The 18,474-nt window shown below is 42.9% G+C and overlaps 1 protein-coding gene across 3 annotated transcripts in view; it reads left to right on the forward strand.

Moving 5' to 3' along the window:
- Window positions 1–1,793: 1,793 nt before the first annotated feature.
- Window positions 1,794–18,474, forward strand: part of LOC106577041 (protein FAM53B) — a 34,333-nt gene continuing 17,652 nt past the window's right edge. The window contains exons 1-2 of one of the 3 annotated variants that reach the window (XM_014154721.3): window positions 1,794–1,948; window positions 17,550–17,811. In XM_014154721.3, the coding sequence (XP_014010196.2) occupies window positions 17,728–17,811 (84 nt within the window). In that variant the 5' untranslated portion in view covers window positions 1,794–1,948; window positions 17,550–17,727. The other 2 variants (XM_045700865.2, XM_014154722.3) reach the window with 2 other exon arrangements.

An 18,474-nucleotide genomic window follows, 5' to 3' on the forward strand; every position in this document is an offset into this window, starting at 1 on the left:
GCTGTGAACAGGAACATACCCCTGGAGCTCTGCTGCTGTTCATGGAAATAAAGCATGCCCACTGTACCGCGTGTTTTAAGGCAGCAGTCATTAAACTGGCTCCAGGAATTTGAGGCCTAGTAAATGATACATTTTGTTTCACTCATCTGCTTGGATCATGCTATCCACTTTCAACAGATGCCTAGCATGCCAAGCTAGTTGAGCAATCCTATCTTTTGGGGTGGCAGGTAGCCTAGTGGTTAGAGTGTTGGGCCAGTAACCGAAAGGTTGCTGGATTGAATCCCTGAACGAGGCAGTTAACCCACTGTTCCCCGGTAGGTCGTAATTGTAAATAAGAATTTGTTCTTAACTGACTTGCCTAGTTAAATAAAACTATCTGAAAAGGACTGGTGTGGCAGGCTTTTTTGCACATTGTGCTGTTTTAGGATGCCCATTTGTAATATCAAATCCAATTTTATTTGTCACATGCACCGAATACAACAGAACTTACCGTGAAATGTTTACTTACAATGCAGTTCAAGAAATAGAGTTAAAAAAATATTTACTAAATAAACTAAAGTAAAAAATAAATAAAAATGAATCAAAAAGTAACACGATACATTTACATAACAATATGTACCGAGTCAATGTGCAGGGTACAGGTTAGTCGAGGCAATTTGTAAAGTGACTATGCATAGATAATAAAGAGCGAGTAGTAGCAGTGTAAAAACAAAGGGGGGGAGGGGAGCTTGGCCCCAGTGAAGCTTGGCCCCAGTGATGTATTTGGACATATGCACTACCTGCTGTAGCGCCTTACGGTCAGATGCCGAGCAGTTGACATACCAGGCGGTGATGCAACTGGTCAGGATGCTCTCGATGGTGCAGCTGTAGAACCTTTTGAGGATCTGGGGACCCTTGCCAAATCTTTCCAGTCTCCTGAGGGGGAAAAGGTGTTGTCGTGCCCTCTTCACAACTGTCTTGGTGTGTTTGGACCATGATAGTTTGTTGGTGATGTGGACACCAAGGAACTTGAACCTCTCAACCTGCTCCACTTCAGTCCCATCGATGTTAATGGGGGCCTGTTCAGCCCTCCTTTTCCAATAGTCCACGATCAGCTCCTTTGTCTTGCTCACATTGAGAGGTTGTTGTCCTAGACACATGAGCTGTGTTTCATGAGTCACAGAAGACATACACAATATAGGCATATACGCAATATGGGATATATGGGCGTCATTCTCAAAGCCAAATAAAACAACATGAGCTGGCGCACACCCAGAGAAAAGGATTTTATGTAGTGTGTATATAGACATTACTGTGACAAAGAAGGAACACTTTTAGACATGCCTAACAAATGCCAATGTGAATGAGAGCATTTAATAGGATCTACTTATTTAGGCTAGTGTCATACGTTACAGATGGTTAAGGCCTGGAAACAATTCGTTTTAATTCATGTCACAGGCTTAAGAGGGTCAGTCAACCACAGTCACATTGTGATAGTGGACACATTTACAAGTGAACTAGTAACTGTAACAATGTTACTACAGAGTTGTACATTCAGAATAGCTTGTGGGAAAAGAAAAGGAAAACACAAGTAGACGATACCAATATGGGGGGGTAAATTATGTAGTTTCTATTGAATTAGAAATAAAATACATGTGTAATGAATGGCAAGAAACATGTTGAATATATAAATAGTATCTGTATAAGTACGGTTAAGCTTAATTGTTCATATTGGCTACACCACTGTGGAATCAATAGTTGCTTCCTCCCTCTGCGTGAGAAATGGTTTCGCTGAACGCGGATTTTGTTTCAACGTTCCAGCGAGCACGGAGTTTCATGCAGTTGCTCAGTCCCACACTGCCATCGCCACTGTGGAGGCGGTAGTGCGCATGAGGACCCACACACTTTTCTGGTCCTTTGTTGCGGAAATCGAAGATGACTTAACTTCGACAGACTCTCAGCTGGCCAGGTAGTAAGCCATCCATCCCGACATCATATTTTCTTTGAATTGGTAGGCCACTCTTTGAGAATGTATGCTAATCCTTTTTTGGGGTGTCTTTGTTGCCCAAAGTAGTTTGTTGATTGCTGAAGTTTGCTTGAGCTTTTTCCCATTGCAAGAAGTAGAAATAAGCATATAATCTTGTTTCTTATGTCTAGAGAAAGTTAAATATTGTCAACAATATAAACTGGGAAGTGTTGCTTGCTTGTGATCCATGCTATCATAATAGCTGGGAACAAAGTGCTTGGGAAATTATGTTTTCAGGGATGACATTGAAAGGCTGTAACCACAACACAAATTATTATGGTGTTTTATGTATCTTAAAATAGGCTACTGCACAATGTAATTGAGGAACAAGTTAAATACCGTGTTGCGATGCTGCGTAAACTTGTTTGCTTTCTAGCTGCCGGTTGCGCATGTTTCCACTGTAGTAGAGCAGCGCATAGTCAAATAAGAGAATAGAGAGGAGTTGATTGAGAGATCATTTGTGTTGTGCGCAGTGCTTGGGCTACTGGGACAAAAGCCTTCCTGTATTCAATGTTCCAGCTCTGTAACCCGGTTCAACTTAACCCCCCTCCACCCTTGTGTAGTACTACTTTTTCCCCCCTCCGCTGCTCTCACCATGCCTGTGTAGCACATGGGGATGTGTGAAACTTACTTCTCAGCCTTAAGTGTTGCCACTTGCAGCTGACTGCTACCTATTCTTGTGGTGCTAACTGTTAAGACATTTTCAGGAGGGTAATCACATGTGCAAGCAAGGCAGCAGTCCTGGGTTCGAGCCTTGGTGTGAGCCAAATCAGGAGCAAGTGATACTTGCTAATCAAGCCATGATGATCTTTACAATGGTGCCGTGACCCAGATCTACAGTTGTGCTCAGCTCAATGCTGGGGCAGCTTTTGAGTACATTTGAGGGGTGAATGAAGCAAATGGGGATGTGTGAAACCTACTTCTCAGCCTTAAGTGTTGCTACTTGCAGCTGACTGCTACCTGAAATGTCTCCACTTGCGCTGCTGAATTGCTAGCTTTTGGTGTGGTGCCGACTGGTAAGATGCTTTACAAGGGTGGCAAGGCCTGGGTTCAAGCCTGGTGTGAGCCGAATCAGGAGGTACTCTCTTAGCAAGCAGTGTGGCATCCTTTACACCTGCATACCCTCAAATATCCAGATCGGGAATTGTAGAGCTAGATATGTTATTATTATGGTTGTGGGCACTTTGGGGTTTGTAAGTTGTCCCACTTTTATGTCATGTTCTGTGCCTGTAACACTGGTCTGTTTCAAGAACTGCCAGTTGGAGGGAAGTGTGGCTTTCTTATCTCATTTTATTGACACCCCCAGCACCGCAACCTGAGAAAAGATTGATAGTCATTTGAGGTGTTTCATGAGTCACACACACACAACCTTACAGAAAAACCACATGATTTCAAGTGAAATTTCATATGAAAACAAGTGTTTTTGGAACACTTAACATGAAACTACACGTGAAAACCTGTGATCACATTAACTTCACATAAGATCACATGCCACTGGAAACACACTGGTTGAATCAATGTTGTTTTCATGTAATTTCAATGAAATGACGTTGAACCAATGTGGAATAGACGTTGGTGCCCAGTGGAATGTGATCACGTGTTTTTGGAACACTTCACATGTGAAATTCATGTGGGTTTTCCGTAAGGACACACGCAAACACACTGGGCAAGACTTCAGACTCTAGACTCTAAAATTAATAATAGAGTTTCACACTATATATAAGCTGTCGGTAATTTATTGGGTAAACCAATGTTTCAGCATCACTGTGATTTTTAAACAAGTCAGTTAAGAACACATTTTTATTTACAATGACAGCTTACCCTGGCCAAATTGTGCGCCAGCCTATGGGACTCCCAATCACGGCTGGTTGGAATACAGCCTGAATTTGAACCAGGGTGTCTGTAGTGATGCCTCAAGCGCTGCCTTAGACTGCTGCACCACTCGGGAGCCCCTCGTGTGATGGCACATGAGAAGGCACTGTGATGCCGAAATGTTCATGGTTTATCTAATAAATTACTGGGAGCTTGTATATAGAGTGTCCAATTCTCGTTTTTTTTTATAGCCTACAGTTTACTCGCCGGTAGTCAGCACCTCTACTAACTTTTTTGAATGTACGCCAGCTCATGCTTTTCACAAGACTTCACACTCAACTAGAGGTCGACCGATTATGATTTTTCAACGCCGATACCGATTATTGGAGGACCAAAAAAAGCCGATACCGATTAATCGGCTGATTTTTTTTTTTTTTAAGTATTTTTTATTTGTAATAATGCCATTTACAACAATACTGAACGGACACTTATTTTAACTTAATATAATACATCAATAAAATCAATTTAGCCTCAAAATAAATAATGCAAAACAAAGTGTTGGAGAAGAAAGTAAAAGTGCAATATGTGCCATGTAAGAACGCTAATGTTTAAGTGCCTTGCTCAGAACATGGGAACATATGAAAGCTGGTGGTTTCTTTTAACATGAGTCTTCAATATTCCCAGGTAAGAAGTTTTAGGTTGTAGTTATTATAGGAATTATAGGACTATTTTGCTCTATACGATTTGTATTTCATATACCTTTGACTATTGGATGTTCTTATAGGCACTTTAGTATTGCCAGTTTAACAGTATTGCTTCCGTCCCCCTCCTTGCTCCTACCTGGGCTCGAACCAGGAACACATCGACAACAGCCACCCTTGAAGCAGCGTTACCCATGCAGAGCAAGGGGAACAACTACTCCAAGTCTCAGAGCGAGTGACGTTTGAAACGCTATTAGCACGCACCCCACTAACTAGCTAGCCATTTCACATCGGTTACACCAGCCTAATCTTGGGAGTTGATAGGCTTGAAGTCATAAACAGCGCAATGCTTGAAGCACAGCGAAGGGCTGCTGGCAAAACGCACAAAAGTGCTGTTTGAATGAATGCTTACGAGCCTGCTGCTGCCTACCACCGCTCAGTCAGACTGCTCTATCAAATCATAGACTTAATTATAATATAATAAACACACAGAAATACGAGCCTTAGGTCATTAATATGGTCGAATCCGGAAACTATCATCTCGAAAACAAAACGTTTTTCCTTTCAGTGAAATACGGAACCGTTCCGTATTTCATCTAACGGGTGGCATCCCTAAGTCTAAATATTCCTGTTACATTGCACAACCTTCAATGTTATGTCATAATTACGTAAAATTCTGGCAAATTAGTTTGCAACGAGCCAGGCGGCCCAAACTGTTGCATATACCCTGACTCTGCGTGCAATGAACGCAAGAGAAGTGACACAATTTCACCTGGATAATATTGCCTGCTAACCTGGATTTCTTTTAGCTAAATATGCAGGTTTAAAAATATATACTTCTGTGTATTGATTTTAAGAAAGGCATTGATGTTTCTGGTTAGGTAAGCAAATGCGCTTTTGTTAAATCATCCCCCGTTTGGCGAAGTCGGCTGTCTTTGTTAGGAAGAAATAGTCTTCACAGTTCGCAACGAGCCAGGCGGCCCAAACTGCTGCATATACACTGACTCTGTTGCAAGAGAAGTGACACATTTTCCCTAGTTAAAAGAAATTCATGTTTGCAGGCAATATTAACTAAATATGCAGGTTTAAAAATATATACTTGTGTATTGATTTTAAGAAAGGCATTGATGTTTATGGTTAGGTTATATGCAACGCAGGACAGGCTAGATAAACTAGTAATATCATCAACCATGTGTAGTTAACTAGTGATTATGATTGATTGCTTTTTATAAGACAAGTTTAATGCTAGCTAGCAACTTACCTTGGCTTCTTACTGCATTCGCGTAACAGGCAGGCTCCTCGTGGAGTGCAATGTAAAGCAGGTGGTTAGAGCACTGGCCTAGTTAACAGTAAGGTTGCAAGATTGAATCCCCGAGCTGACAAGGTAAAAATCTGTCGTTCTACCCCTGAACAAGGCAGTTAACCCACCGTTCCTAGGCCGTCATTGAAAATAAGAATGTGTTCTTAACTGACTTGCCTAGTTAAATAAAGCTGTAAAAAAAAAACAATCGGCCAAATCGGCGTCCAAAAATACCGATTTCCGATTGTTATGAAAACTTGAAATCGGCCCTAATTAATCGGCCATTCCGAATAATCGGTCGACTTCTACACTCAACAACATATTTCAGCCTTTTATTGCAATTGAGTTCTGTAACTAACATCATCCTTCTCATTTGTGGTTTTGCAGAGGAGGGTTCGCAGCTGGGATGTCTTGATATGAGTCACTTTGTGTTGCTGAGTGGAATGAAACACCTAGACTTGTGAGAAAACACTTTAACTGCAACTTTGAAGGTGTTCTGAATGCTATGATTCAGTTTCAAGGAGCTCAGACAAACAAACCGCCCCTACGCTCTCTTAACAAAACAAAGTGTTGAGATTGAGGAGCTGGCAGGGAAATGCTGTACTGTTAGATTGCATTGTTTTTGGAGTCATGTTTTGGACCATCGTTGGAGTGTGTAATGTAATTGCGTGACTACAGAATGTTTGGGTAGGCCTACGCTGATTAAAGTACCACTGACAATGGAACACTTTGACTACGGGTTTGCCAGGGTCGTTTCATTTGGGACTAGGGAAGTTATTGTTAGAGTATGTGTTTTTTGCCCTCTTGTTATGTTGTGGGAGAGATGGTTGATCTTTACTTCATGAACTAAATACCAGACAGGACTGGTTTTGTACCAGGATGGCCTGAAATTCCATGGAATGCTTACAGTGTACTTGTCTGTGTCTGTTCTCACCGCACTGCGACAGCCTGAAAGGAGGTATCCCTATGTGGGTATATACACCTCTGTTCTCTCTTTACTGAGGTGGTTATTGGCAAATAAACTAAAGTGTAGTTTTAGTGAATGTATATACAATAGTTGACCTTTCCGTTTCTTGCTTGCATGTGAATTCACTTGAAAACAAATCTCAGTTCCACTGGCAAACTAGGTGGATAGTCAGGCTGAGATTGGATCAGCTCTAGTATCTAATTGCAAAGGGGATGTTGATAGGGGTAGACCACCAGGCCTGTGTGTGTCTGAGACAGTCTAAGGGCTGTTTGTTGAGGAAAGACCAGTTTATTGTGTGTTGGTTCATACTTCTCAGCTATGGTGGTAAATACAGTTATGATGACTAAGGCTGTGTCTACACTTGACACTTACATGTGACTTATGCTATCAGAATATGAAGCTTGCATTGAAAAGACGGGTCTAGACACACAAAAGCCGCTTTGTAGTTTGTGTTCAGATCCGGCTAATCACTTTAGGATGTGGTCAGGGATGCATTGTGTGCCGATTTCTCCTCAGTCTGGACACAATCAGGCTACCGAAAGCACTCAGCACTCCTCTCACAGGTCTCCAGAATACTTGTGTTTTGGGACCGAGAGGCATCTTTTCATTATAACATTGGAGGAAACACATTCCTAGCATGTGGAGAACATGTTCGCTGGCCTCATAAATGCTAGCCGGCTAGCTAATATTTAGAAAAACCTTTTTTGTTCGTCTAGAGTTATGCTAACTAGTTTGCAATCCCTTTAGCATTGCTCGCTAGCTTGCTGGCTAGCTACAGAGGTTAGCTGGCTACTTCACTGCAGTAGTTAGCTACTTCCATCAGCTGTTGTTGTGTTATTATCATATTTAGCCTATTCCTCCACTTGTAGAATGCGTACTGGTATTTGAATATAGCGCGGGAACAGACACAGTGTGGATAGGGTGGACACATGTACAGTTGAAGTTGGAAGTTTACATACACCTTAGCCAAATACATTTAAACTCAGTTTTCCACAATTCCTGACATTTAATCCTGGTAAAAATGCCCTGTCTTAGGTCAATTAGGATCACCACTTTATTTTAAGAATGTGAAATGTCAGAATAATAGTAGAGATAATGATTTATTTCAGCTTTTATTTCTTTCATCACATTCCCAGTGGGTCAGAAGTTTACATACACTCAATTAGTATTTGATAGCATTGCCTTTAAATTGTTTAACTTGGGTCAAACGTTTCGGGTAGCCTTCCATAAGCTTCCCACAATAAGTTGGGTGAATTTTGGCCCATTCCTCCTGACAGAGCTGGTGTAACTGAGTCAGGTTTATAGGCCTCCATGCTCGCACACGCTTTTTCAGTTCTGCCCACAAATTTTCTATAGGATTGAGGTCAGGGCTTTGTGATGGCCACTCCAATACCTTGACTTTGTTGTCCTTAAGCCATTTTGCCAGAACTTTGGAAGTATGCTTGGGGTTATTGTCCATTTGGAAGACCCATTTGCGACCAAGCTTTAACTTCCTGACTGACGTATTGAGAGGTTGCTTCAATATATCCACATAATTTTCTTTCCTCATGATGCCATCTATTTTGTGAAGTGCACCAGTCCCTCCTGTAGCAAAGCACCCCCACAACATGATGCTGCCACCCCCGTGCTTCACGGTTGGGATGGTGTTCTTCGGCTTGCAAGCCTCCCCCTTTTTCCTTCAAACATAAAGATGGTCATTATGGCCAAACAGTTCATTTTTGTTTCATCAGACCAGAGAACATTTCTCCAAAAAGTATGATCTTTGTCTCCATGTGCAGATGCAAACCATAGTCTGGCTTTTTTATGGCGGTTTTGGAGCAGTGTCTTCTTCCTTGTTGAGCGGCCTTTCAGGTTATGTCGATAAAGGACTCGTTTTACTGTGGATATTGATACTTCTGTACCTGTTTCCTCCAGCATTTTCACAAGGTCCTTTGCTGTTGTTCTGGGATTGATTTGCACTTTTTGCACCAAAGTACGTTCATCTCTAGGAGACAGAACGCGTCTCCTTCCTGAGTGGTATGATGGCTGCGTGGTCCCATGGTGTTTATACTTGCGTACTATTGTTTGTACAGATGAACGTGGTACCTTCAGGCGTTTAGAAATTTCTCCCAAGGATGAACCAGACTTGTGGAGGTCTACAATGTTTTTTCTGAGGTCTTGGTTGATTTATTTTAATTTTCCCGTGATGTCAAGCAAAGAGGCACTGAGTTTAAGGTAGACCTTGAAATACATCTACAGGTACACCTCCAATTGACTCAAATGATGTCAATTAGCCTATCAGAAGCTTCTAAAGCCATGACATAATTTTCTGGAATTTTCCAAGCCGTTTAAAGGCACACTCAACTTAGTGTACGTAAACTTCTGACCCATTGGAATTGCGATACAGTGAATTATAAATTAAATAATCTGTCTGTAAACAATTGTTGGAAAAATTACTTGTGTCATGCACAAAGTAGATGTCCTAACCGACTTGCCAAAACTATAGTTTGTTAACAAGAAATTTGTGTAGTGGTTGAAAAATGAGTTTTAATGACACCAACCTAAGTGTATGTAAACTTCCGACTTCAACTGTAAATGTAGACGCACGGCGTGTTCGGAATTCCATGATCGGAACTCCGTTATCAGAATACAAAAGCTGCATGAACTCTCAAGTCTAGACATGGCCTAAGCTTCGTCTTGCTTGTTATACACAGCATTGTTTAGTGTCACAAAGATTGACGATCATATCTTCCTCAAACCTTTCCAGACAATGTGTTGATATCAAATAACTGTGCTATGTCTAATTTTGTATGCACTTGCATGGTAAAGTACAACTTTGTTTGTTTACAATCTTACAGAGTATAGGCCTCATTCAAGGAATCTCTATGTTTGCATGACTATCACGATCTCCCAAACTATCCAATGCAGTGTTAAAAAATGGTTTTACTTGCTTCAGTTTCTTCTTTTTAGCACAGTAAAATCTGAAATGCTGGAATCTACATGTGAAAGACAGTCAAGTCGAACAGGGTTGTCTCAGATAGCTAGGCAGGCGGTAGGCAGACAAGAGGGACTTGTTTTGGATATGGGATAGCTGCAGTAATTTATGGAGGTAATTAAGCAGAGTTGGTTTTTAAAGGGGATCACTCTGTGCTCCTGTGTGTGCTTAAGACGCACACATTTGCAAGGCTTTTGTGTGCGAGTCCCTATTAAGGCTTCATTCTCTGAGTGGGCAGCTGCGTGCCTGTCTGCGAGGCACTGGACCATACTCTCCCGCTCTCTCTCTCTATCTGTAGCCCTCTCACTTTATCTCTCTCCTTTGCTCTCTCCCCTCTCTTTCTTTCTGTGGTTTCCTGGCCCGAGGCGTTATGCAAAGCCTCCAGAAAGAAGGATTGTTAGCCATGCCAGTCTGTGCCTCTGTGTTGCACACATTTGATTTTAACGACAGCCCTTTCTCTCTTTCTGTGTGACCTTCAGTCATAACTGCTCTGCTTCGCCCACAGCGTCAAAAGCTGTGAGCTGAGTTCAAGACAAAAAGTCATGTTCCACGGTCTCCCCCACGTTTCTGTCTGTATATCTCATTTACATGATGTGTTTGTAAATGGTACGTCTCGAACGCCCACAGAGTCTAAGATGGACTGCTGAGAAGAAAGGAGGCATTCTGGCGTACAGCAGAGCAACCTTCCCCAACCCCCTGCCAGTGACTAGATCTGGTTTCAGATTAAAAGCGTTCTGGGAAGGGAAGCCATTTTTAAAGCCCTGTGACCCATTGCCACATCAGTGTGTCCCACCACTAGTCTGAAATGGCTTCCTTTCATTTTCTTCATTACTACTGATTGGTGAGAGGCCTGATAAGAAGCCTTATGATGAGATGGACAACCACCTCTAATGGACATTCACCCTGAATTCCCTTTTGACAACTGAAGTGACCTCATGTTTTTTTTGTCATTCACTATCATAAGACGTCTGTTATGAATGACAAAGGAGTCATTCTTCTGTTTATCCTCCACCTTCTCCTTTCTCCCTGCTTTTCTGAACGACACTGCATATCTCCTGTCTGAATCACTCAAGGTTCGGTTCGACTTTCTGTTGATTCTGTCTAGAGCGTAATCCCTCAATTATCCACCCCTAAAAAAAGCTAAAGTATGTTTCCATTGTTTTATGGCGCAGACAGTCTAAATAAAAGTATTAGCAAGCAGAACCTGTTTTCCATGCTGGTTCTGAAGCAGTGGCCTGCACTTCACAGTATTTGCACAGTTTCTCTGCCAAGATGTTTCGCCTCTCACAATTGAGAGGTTTAATGAGCTGAGCGAGATCAGGTTTCTTCCATCTGGTCATAATGGTAGCTAAATTAGTGTTGGTGTGTTTTGGCAATCCCTTTTCACTACACCTTCATCTTTTATATTATGTGAACGTAGCACTTTATTATTACAGTGTTTACACTACTATGCAGTACTTAGCAATCATATATCATTTTGCAGGATCAATATGTGACTGTGATGACCGTGCGTTATGAGGAGACACACCTGTAGATTTGTGTAGTAGACACCTACAGGTCGTTAGTAACACAAACGCACGCATGACAGCCAGCGTGGCGGAGGTAAGACAGAGTACAGAAAGATCAACGCATTCTCAGCTGCTGAAAATCCAATTCTCACACATTTACATTAAGATGATAAAAAAAAGCTGAAGGTGATCATCTGCCATTGTATTAGTATGAAAGTATTGTATGGAAAGAATAACATGCAGCCTAATCCATCTATTATGTTCCACCAGTTCCACAGAGATTTTGCTGTGATGATGCACAGCAGGTAGCATAGCGGTTAAGAGCATTGAGCCAGTGACTGAGAGGTTGCTGATTTGAATCCCTGAGCCGACTAAGTAAAAAGTCTGTCTGTGCCCTTGTGCAAGGCCCGTAACCCACTTACCCTCGTGCCAAGCATACACACGAACGCACACAAAGTCATCGAGACCGTTGCCAAGCAAGTAACAGATGGATGTTTGGTTGAATAAGTCATACACTCATTCATGAGAAAGGTGAGCATGTCATGACTCAATGGAATTCCCATAATTTCCCATCATCCTAGGGCTGGGAAATATATTGTGAAACAGCAGTATACCAGTATGACATTGGACTACTTCACTGTCAGTTTTGCCCTAATTTGGTTGAGTATAAAACTATCCCTTAGAATGAATTGTTGCCAGTCTAGAGTAATGCACTACTCATAAAACATATTTAGAACTATTATTATTCAGAAACATAAAATACCGCCATACCGTCAAATTAATATGATATTTTAGTCATAACGTCACCCTCCACGCCAAAACACACCCACACCATTCATCCCCTAGCTCCCCCAAAACACACCCACACCATTCATCCCCTAGCTCCCCCAAAACACACCCACACCATTCATCCCCTAGCTCCCCCAAAACACACCCACACCATTCATCCCCTAGCTCCCCCAAAACACACCCACACCATTCATCCCCTAGCTCCCCCAAAACACACCCACACCATTCATCCCCTAGCTCCCCCAAAATGAGACCTGCAGTGTTATGTAACTGTCTTGGAGAGGAGTGGTACCCGGGACATGCGATTATGGGGTTGGAAGTGACTTTCTTTATAACGTCACCTATTTAAACATCGTAGGAGTGGCCCCCTTCCTTAGCCGTGACGGAGCCCTGAGAGTGGGATTAACCATAATGGTCTGGTCTGGAGGCTCTCATGTAACATATCCCTGGTGGATTAGGGCCTGGTTAATGTGCATAGAGCAGCCTGTCAGGGTTAATGGGAGAAACCACATGCTGAGGGAGCGAGGGGTGAGGGGATGAGAGCAGAGGTAATTAGTAGGGTACCTGATGTGTGGAGAGCCCTGGAATGCAAAGGCTTTTCCAGAAGGGGGCCTCTGGCCTGTACCTCCTTTATTATCTCACACTTGGACCCACCCTGTTCAGTCTTGTTCTATAGATTAGGGATAATTTCAGAAGAAGTGATCCTAAATCAGCTTTGACAAGCATAGCATCACTGGACAGGAACAGTGATTGCGGTGTCTGAACTCCATCTCTCAAGCTTGAACTAATGTACTCCACTGATAAGGAAGTGATGTACTGTCTAGATATGACTTTGTCTTAGTTTCTAACATCCAGGTCAGAGGTTGGCCTTTTTCCACATGAGCACATGTCCACGTAATGCAGCATATGTTACACATCCATACTGTAGCACGCTTGCCCTTGTAGACTAGGAATTGTACAGATCAATCAGCAGCAATGTCCTGTAGTGAGGAAACACAGAGAGATGTTGCAGTAGTTTGAACAAAAACATTGGCACATCTGGATGGATGTGTTGACGACATCTTGATGTTTACTGTGTGGACAATAAAAGTGGATGTGAAAGCAAGATGGGATATTGCACAAGTTGACTGTGTTCCTCCTTTTCTGATTGAGGGTCAGTGTGTGTGTGTGGCACCAGCTACAGTATCTGTGTGTGAGGGACTGATTATAGCTTTGACAAGGCTTTGTGGATTTCCTTTGGCGGTTTTTCTTATCACATGTTAGCTAATGAGGTCGTCGCTGCTGCTCACCAACACCCTGAAATAGAGTGCTGACTTGTGAGCACAGGGGAAGTGTTATTTGTGTATGTGTCGGTAATTTTAAAATGGCAACACATTTTGCACTCCCGGTGTGTGTGTGTGTGTGTGTGTGTGTGTGTGTGTGTGTGTGTGTGTGTGTGTGTGTGTGTGTGTGTGTGTGTGTGTGTGTGTGTGTGTGTGTGTGTGTGGTTGGTTACATGTCAGTCCCCTGAAACCTCTCTCAAGAAAGGTGTTTCTTCTCTCTGTTGTTTCCCCCCCTTTGTTACAGGGCCGGGTTGTCATGGTCACTGCTCTTCTTTCAGAGATAAAGAAGTGAATTGCCTTTCAAAGTGCTCATAGAGATAAAGCCTTTATTTGTGTAGAATCGACTTGAAGGCCAAAATCAACCGCCGTTACCGCACATCAAGTCAGACGATGTCAAGTAAAAAGTTTAATGAATGGGAGCTGCTTTGTTTGTGTTCTCACCAAGCTCCTGTTGCATGATGGGGTGTCGTTTTTGGACAAAGTGTCCAGCCAACGGGTGCTGGGGTGATGGCCGGAGGGCAGCTTGGTATGCCGTGACCTCTCCAGCCTTGCTTTACGACCTCAACATGAGAAAGGGCTGACCCAGCGTTAACTAGAGAGTGATAGCTTTCCTGTGCAGTAACCACATCCAATCTGTGATGGACACCAAACACTGTGCCACAAAACCTTACAGGGCCCCGTATTGTCCCCCCAGGTACCCATTCACAATTCACGTGCACACAGGAAGCAGGGCAAGTAGCGATAACGTCATCACATCATCCGAAAACATGGCAGACATTGGATGAATATAAAATGTTAAAGCTGCATATGTAACTTTTTGGGTGACCCGACCAAATTCACATAGAAATGTGAGTTATAGATCTGTCATTTTCATTGAAAGCAAGTCTAAAATGGTAGATCTCTTCTATGGGTGCTATTTCTATGCTTTCAGTTCTTAAGTTTTGTTTTTATGTCTTGTACTTTCGGTTTTGTACACAAGCTTCAAACGGCTGAAAATCCAAAATTTTTGTTTATGTGAAAGAGATTTCACAGTGGTTTAGATGGTACAATGATTCTCTACACAATGGACTCTTGTTTTACCACATAAACTTAAATTAGGCAAATTATTAGAAGTTTAGCAACCAGGAAATAGAGGAGCATTTCTGGTTGCTAACATTTTAATATCTTGGAAAAAGTGATGGAACAATAATCGGCCTCAGCAACAATAATTTCTATAATTCAATGGATGTTTTTTGCACAAAGGTGATGACCAAAGTGTTTTATTAGGAATTTTCTAATCTGACTTCTCTATGTGGCCGTCTATTGAAATTGTATTTCTGGGACGGGGATCTGTTAAACTGCAGTACCGAAGCAAAACTGTAGGAGCAGTAGAAACCAGGAACCCTAGTCCCTTGGCATGGTGCTGTTACTAGTGCTGTCCTTTCTGCCTCTCCTCAGTAATTGACCTTTGAGAACCAGGGGGCCTGTACGCAGAACCAACTTCTATAATGAAGAAAAATCTGTTTAGAATTACTGTTAGGTACAGTACTTCTCCTATGGAATTGGATCATAATTCACTTTTTTCCCTTTAGGGATTTATAAATGCAATTGCTATTGCCATTTAGTATGATCCTTTTTGGACCTTAACCTGAATTGGAGCCAACAAGTGCAGTAGAATTTACCCAGATATGAAACATAAAATAACCCTTTACACTTGTGGGAATTGGCATATATGGATAGTTTATATGGTAGCAATTGAAAGGGAACAGTTTGGAGATCATGGGAACATTGTTAAACCAAAGGTGAGTACACTACAGTTCACCTGACACAAGACTAAATCCAAACATCTACTGTACTTTTCGCCACATTTTTTGATAACAAAATTTGAAAATATTCTGGATAACATGATAAGACTATTCCTGGAAAATGTGGGGTAGGTTTAAATGAAAGGACTAACTGGTATCTCCATGTAGCCAGAGTTCCTAAGCAATTTCAATGCACTTTTATGACTCAAAGAAGAGACTTCAACTTTAAGGTACTGTACCGTTGAGGAACCAGGGCAAGCACACTTGTAGTTGTTTAGTTCGGAACACAACCTTGCGTCCCCGCCATAACACCATTACAGTTGTTTAGGCAATCCAAAAATGGTCCAATATAAATCGCAATCTGGGTTCCTATTCCTATGCCAAGAGGCCTAACTAAGTTATAAAATACGATCTTAGAGTGACCCAGGGTATAACATCATGTCGTCTTGTAACTGTACACCAAACATAGTGATCATGAACAGTGACGATATATGATTTGGAAATGTTAAGTGCATATTTGGACTCACAGGTGATTGGCTTATCTGTATGACATCATAGTTGTATTTATAATCATCCTCAACATCTCATCTTTTTAAAATACACTGAACAAAAATATAAACGCAACATGCAACAATTTCAAAGATTTTACTGAGTTACAATTCATATAAGGAAATTCATTATGCCCATATCTATGGATTTCACATGACTGGGAATACAGATATGTATCTGTTAGTGATAGATACCTTTAAAAAAGATAGGGGCGTGGATCAGAAAACCAGTCAGTATCTGGTGTAACCACAATTTGCCTCATGCAGTGCAACACATCTCCTTTGTATAGAGTTGATCAGGCTGTTGATTGTGGCCTGTTGTTCCACTCCTCTTCAATGGCTGTGTGAAGTTGCTGGATATTGGCGGGAACTGCAACACTCTGTTGTACACGTCTGGTGAGTATGAAGGCCATGGAAGAACTAGGACTTTTTCAGCTTCCAGGAATTGTGTACATATCCTTGGGCCGTGCATTATCATGCTGAAATATGCGGTAAAATGAATGGCACGACAATGGGCCTCAGGATCTCGTCACGGTATCTCTGTGCATTAAATGCAATTGTGTTTGTCCGTAGCTTATGCCTGTCCGTACCATAACCCCACCGCCATCAGCAAACCGCTCGCCCCCAACGCCATACACGCTGTCTGCCATCTGCCCGGTACAGTTAAAACCGGGAAGAGCACACTTCTCCAGCGTGCCAGTGGCCATCGAAGGTGAGCATTTGCCCACTGAAGTCAGTTACGATGCCGAACTGCAGTCAGGTCAAGACCCTGGTGAGGATGACGAGCACAGTTCGTGCAGAAATTCTTCGGTAGTACAAACCCACAGTTTGTTTCACCAGCTGTCCGGGTGGCTGGTCTCAGACGATCCCGCAGGTGAAGAATCTGGATGTGGAGGTCCTGGGCTGGCTTGGTTACACATGGCCTGCTCTTCTGAGTCTCGTTGAACATACTGCCAAATTCTCGAAAATGTGTTGGAGGCGGCTTATGTTATGTTATTCCTGCAGTCAACATGCCAATTGCACGCTCCCTCAACTTGAGACATTGGCCTCCCGAGTGGTGCAGCGGTCTAAGGCACTTCATCGCAGTGCTTGAGGCGTCACTACAGACCTGGGTTCAATCCCAGGCTGTGTCACAACCGGCCGTGATCGGGAGTCCCATAGGGCGGTTCACAATTGGCCCAGCATCGTCTGGGTTAGGGGAGGGTTTGGCTGGCTCCATGCTGTCATGAGCCCAGAGAGGAGAGCAGAGGACATGAGGAGGGGAAATGTGGAGACTGTGGTAGCTGTGTCCGTTGGCCCACAGTAGAAACTGCAAGCTGTCATTAGTAGGCTGTTGATTGGAGAATAAGGCCTGTACCTTTCTAATCAGCTGTTTTGCATGCTATTCCTGATATAGCCTAGCTCTGTCTGTCGGGGGGGGGGGATTCAACTGCATGTTTTGGATTAGCTCCCTGGTGTTGTGAGTGAAAGATTCGAAGAGGAGGACTCAGTAAAGAGTAAGCCTGTGCTGTACTGTGTTTGTGGTGTCCCAGCCCAGTGGACTGTATGTGTTTAGACCCGTCTCTCTAAGGGCCCTGCTGCCTGCTATACAGACACACCCATGAGGACCAATCCTCCTTTCCTCCTCGCCCTGCGCCTGGGGACACACTGTGGTGGTGTGATGGTAAAGATCATTATGACACGTACTGCAATCATGGCGTGCTCACACACATTTGTGCCCATTTGCAAATATGCACTCACGCATGCCGGGCGCCATAATGGCATGCACACATTTTTATGGATTGTAATATTTGTATGTGTGCTCACCAAATCTCTCTCTTTCTGTCTGTTGTTGCACAGGGATTGGCTGAATAGCGAGAGACGCTCCCCTGCCACCGAGGACACTCTGCAGATGAGAGGTGGTCGTCTGCCAGTCCAAACTGCCCAAAATACCTTCTCCCCATCCGTCCTCACCTAAGATGGCTTCCCACGGCCTTCTCCTGCACTGGAACGGACTGGAGCAGAGCTGCACCCTACCATGGTGATCATCTTCTCAAAAACACTGGAAAAGAAGAAAGGTGGCGATCATGTAAGGGCTAAGGACACTGAATATTTGCTGCTGGTAAGTAAAACTCTGCTAGCTAGACCTATAACTAAAGTAGTGTAACAAGTACCTTACAGGTGCCTCTCTCTCCACCGGCCTTGGAAACATGAGACTTGGGCTTTCTATTGGCTTCTCTACAATATAGTCTATTGTAGTTTTTGGCAGGGTGCTCGCTATCAAGGTCTTAACTTCATATGGCCTCTACGTTGGTCCTTCTAAATAAATAGTATATTATTCTACCTCAGCGTTCAAATCAAGCAATTTGGGTAAAAAGGCTTCAACTGAAATGGTGCCAATTTGAGTAGTTTTACCTCATTATAACCCTCATTGTGTACTGTAAGGTGTCTAGCAGTTCTGAATGCTGACATTACACTGTATTGCTGTGACTCCCAGTAACGTTAATGACTCTGCTGCTTTGCCCTATTTCTCTATGAGCCAGCCTGCACCACCCTGCTTGTTATTTTCTCTGAGTTGTTCTATATGTTCCAGGATGAACAGGGTGTGTGTGTGTGTGTGTGTGTGTGTGTGTGTGTGTGTGTGTGTGTGTGTGTGTGTGTGTGTGTGTGTGTGTGTGTGTGTGTGTGTGTGTGTGTGTGTGTGTGTGTGTGAGCGAGCGCGCACTCCTTCGTGTTCGATGCCTGAAAAGTTATGTACCGACATGTTTGGAGTCTGAGTAAATGA

Source organism: Salmo salar, chromosome 18 (assembly GCF_965601325.2).
Source record: "Salmo salar chromosome 18, fSalSal1, whole genome shotgun sequence".
Lineage (NCBI taxonomy): Eukaryota > Metazoa > Chordata > Actinopteri > Salmoniformes > Salmonidae > Salmo > Salmo salar.